The sequence below is a fragment of the Octopus sinensis genome, linkage group LG8 (genome assembly GCF_006345805.1).
Source record: "Octopus sinensis linkage group LG8, ASM634580v1, whole genome shotgun sequence".
NCBI lineage: Eukaryota > Metazoa > Mollusca > Cephalopoda > Octopoda > Octopodidae > Octopus > Octopus sinensis.
Genome location: NC_043004.1, coordinates 71,242,292 through 71,246,124, shown reverse-complemented (window position 1 = coordinate 71,246,124; position 3,833 = coordinate 71,242,292). Strand labels below are relative to the sequence as shown.

The window sequence follows — 3,833 nt, the reverse complement described above, 5'->3', positions numbered from 1 at the left end:
CGCGCGTGTGTGTGTAGTGTATACGTGTGCATTTGTGTGCGTATGTAGTGTATATATGTGTATGCTTGTTGATGTGTAGGTGTGTTTCTTCATAAAGATATAAAGGTTAGAGCCTTGCACTCAGCTGTAAATGGGATATTGTCCTGCTCGCCTACCCAGAGAGGAGGCGAACGTGAAACTCTGAGTACACATTTTTGTAATGTCTTTGTAACTTCATTAATAAATCACATATATATGTGTGTGTGTGTGTGTGTATGTGTGTGTTTGAGTGTGTGTGTGTGTGTGTGTGTGTGTGTGTGTGTGTGTGTGTGTGTGTGTGTGTGTGTGTGTGCTTATGAGTGTGTGTGTACAATAGGCTTTCTGACCATGAAATTCGCTCACTTCAGGGCTATTGTAGAAACACTTGATCATGGTGTCACGCAGTCAGTGTGAACCCGAAACCACATGTTTGACTTGCTGATTTGTGGTTCGACGTGTCAGAAAATGATTTCTTATTGATTTCTAAGGAAAAAACGGATCGCTCAAAATTTGTGCACTGCTCTATAATTTCCAATCTCCGCATTGAAATTACGACACTAAGATATTCCAGATGATGCAAAGAATCTATCGACAGATGGCAAAAGAGAAAGACACGTCCTAAGACATCACAATTCCCAACGGACATAATCTACGGACATAATTTCACTTTACTTCTACTATTAATTCACATGATGAATTAATAACTGTACACCTCGGAAAACCTATTTCCAGGTTTGCTGTAGCGAATTTTGTTGCAAAATTAGGGCCGCAATATAGACAGTAATATATTTATGGGTCGTGCTTTAATTTTTAATAAACACTCTTTAGTTTTATAGAATTACACTTGAGTACTTAGTTGCGTTCGTAGGTGTATTTTTATGTGGCTACAGACCTGTAACACCCATAGTTTTATTGTCGAGCTGTGAAATCTTCAACCGATGCTTTATTATCCATATACACGTAAAACAATTGAGGTTGCGCTTCTTTCTCAAAAATCATTGCCTCTGTCAAATATTGTAAAACATATCTTTGCATCTCACTATATCATTTGCGACAAAACATTTCAGCTGCTGTCTCCAATATATTTTAATAGTTTTCCTACATAAAATTCCAACAGAACATATTCACATAGAACACAAGCTTTCGCTTCCGTACACGTTACATCTTCACTGTCAAAGATTGACTGGATTATTAATTGTCAATTTCCACTTGAAAACCAACATTCCTGTATGACTGTTGACAGCTCACAACATGATGCAATATACAACTCTCTGCAGTGCAAATTGTGACATCATCTCACATTGATTGAGCTAGCGAGAAACAACATGACACCGATGATACGGCAGCTTCCCCTTCATCTGCCTTTCGTTTTTACTGCCAATTTCTGCATTGCATTGATATAAAGACCGTAACTTAGAGGAGAAAAAAAAAAGAATGTGGCATATTTGATGGGAAAGCATTTTTCTAAAAATATGTCTAAGAAAAAATTGCCCGGATGCTATATGCGAATTTGGGCCAAATGTTCAACATTATGACATAATTTAACCGTTTATCTTGATTGATAATGATGATATGTAATTAAACTTTTACAATGCTCTCTAACATACTGCGAGATTGCTTAAATATTGGTTTCCAATTTTGGCACAAGACCAGCAATTCCGGGGCTGGGATTATTTCGATTACGTCAACATCGGTGCTCGACTGGTACTTATTTTATCGACCCCGAAAGTGGGTAAAGGCAAGTTAAATCGACTCCGGCGGAATCCCAACTTAGAACGTAAATCGAACGAAATGCCGCTACGCATTTTGTCCGGCATGCTGACGCTCCTGCCAACATTTGGAATTGAACTTGGTTAATTTTGTTTTCCTTCTTATTTTATATAAACATCACAAAAAAAATCATTTAATGCCTGGTATATGAGATACTGTTTATGCTATTTTTCTTTCATTTACGCAGCAGAACAGAGTAGCAAGTCGTGTCTCTACATATATACACACATTCAGACTACATACATACATACACAGATATTAACATATATATATTAACATATATTTATATATATATATGGAAGCACTCCGTCGGTTACGACGACTAGGGTTCCAGTTGATCCGATCAACGGAACAGCCTGCTCGTGAAATCAACGTGTAAGTGGCTGAGCACTCCACAGACACGTGTACCCTTAACGCAGTTCTCGGGGATATTCAGCGTGACACAGAGAGTGACAAGGCCGGCCCTTTGAAATACAGGTACAACAGAAAGAGGAAGTAAGAGTGAGAGAAAGTTGTAGTGAAAGAGTACAGCAGGGATCACCACCATCCCTGCCGGAGCCGCGTGGAGTATTTAGGTGTTTTCGCTCAATAAACACTCACAACGCCCAGTCTGGGAATCGAAAACGCGATCCTACGACCGCGAGTCCGCTGCCCTAACCACTGGGCCATTGCGCCTCCACATTTATATATAGATAACGTATCTCTGTGTACGTGTGTACGTTTGTTTGTGTGTATGTGTGTTTGTATGTGTGTATGTGTGTGTGTGTGTATGCGCGTGCGTGTGTGTGTGTGTTGGTGAGTGTTGCGTTATCTCATGCCATTCATCTTTTTCAATGGCAGTTTCATCATATTGTACTGAAATAATAACCCAGGTTCCGTTTTATGTGAGTCTATGGCACTGACGGACTCGACACCAAGACATTTTGTAAACCAACTTTGTCTTTACTCTTACAAACCGAATCTAAAGGAAAGAAACGACTGGAATCTATCCGCCCCTCTTCTTCGTCGTCATTGTACTTAGAATTATCCCCAACAACACCATCATCACCACCATGAAGATGACGACGACCATCACCACCACCACCACCACCACCACCACCACCACCACCACCACAATAACCACCACCACCACAATAACCACAACCATCACCACTACCATCACTATCATCATCGTCGTCATCGTTACTGTCATCAACAACAATCACACAACCGCTACCATCGACACTTTTCCCAAAACCATCACCACCATCATCACCAACGTTTTGAATGTTATCTGCTTCAAGTTCATCGTCGTCAAAACAGTTGTTGATCATCATTATCATCATCACCATAATCATCATCATCATCACCACCACCACCGTCATCATCATCACCATCATCATCATCATCATCATCATCATCATCATCACCGCCACCGCCACCACCACCACCACCACCACCACCACCACCACCACCACCACCATCATCATCATTATCATCATCATCATCATCATCATCATCATCATCATCATCATCATCATCATCATCGTCGTCGTCGTCGTCGTCGTCGTGACCACGACCGTCAGCCTTAGCGATATCAGATACAACACTCATGAATAACATCGATCTTATCGCAAGCCATGTGAACGCCATTATCTCCATCGATATTATCATTATCAAATGTTATCAACATATTCATTCGCATTACTACCATAATTATCATCAACAACATTATCATCGATAACGTTATCAGCATTACCGCCCTCACTATTATCAACATTATCATTATTATTCGACATCAATGTCATCAACTTTCTTCTCATTAACAATATCATCAACGCTATCAGAATAGCCATCATCGATATCAACATTATCATCACCTACATTTAAGGAATATTAATATCATTTAAGCTTCTTTCATAATAACACATTAAAAAAAAAATTAAAACGTTTTCATCCTCATCAAAACAGCCTCTCTCCGTTGCTCTCTAAATCGCCTTTACCCGCATCCGCCGTTATTATTAAAGTGAATCTTTGTCAGCGTCCACGATACACGTTCTTTTCTT

General features: G+C 39.8%; 1 protein-coding gene across 1 annotated transcript in view; it reads right to left on the bottom strand.

Moving 5' to 3' along the window:
* LOC115214841 overlaps positions 1-3,623 on the bottom strand; it is a 235,523-nt gene extending 231,900 nt beyond the window's left edge. The window contains exon 1 of the mRNA XM_036505154.1: positions 3,476-3,623. Within this exon, the coding sequence (XP_036361047.1) occupies positions 3,476-3,623 (148 nt within the window). The remainder of the gene's footprint in view (positions 1-3,475) is intronic.
* Between the last annotated feature and the right edge of the window lie 210 nt (positions 3,624-3,833).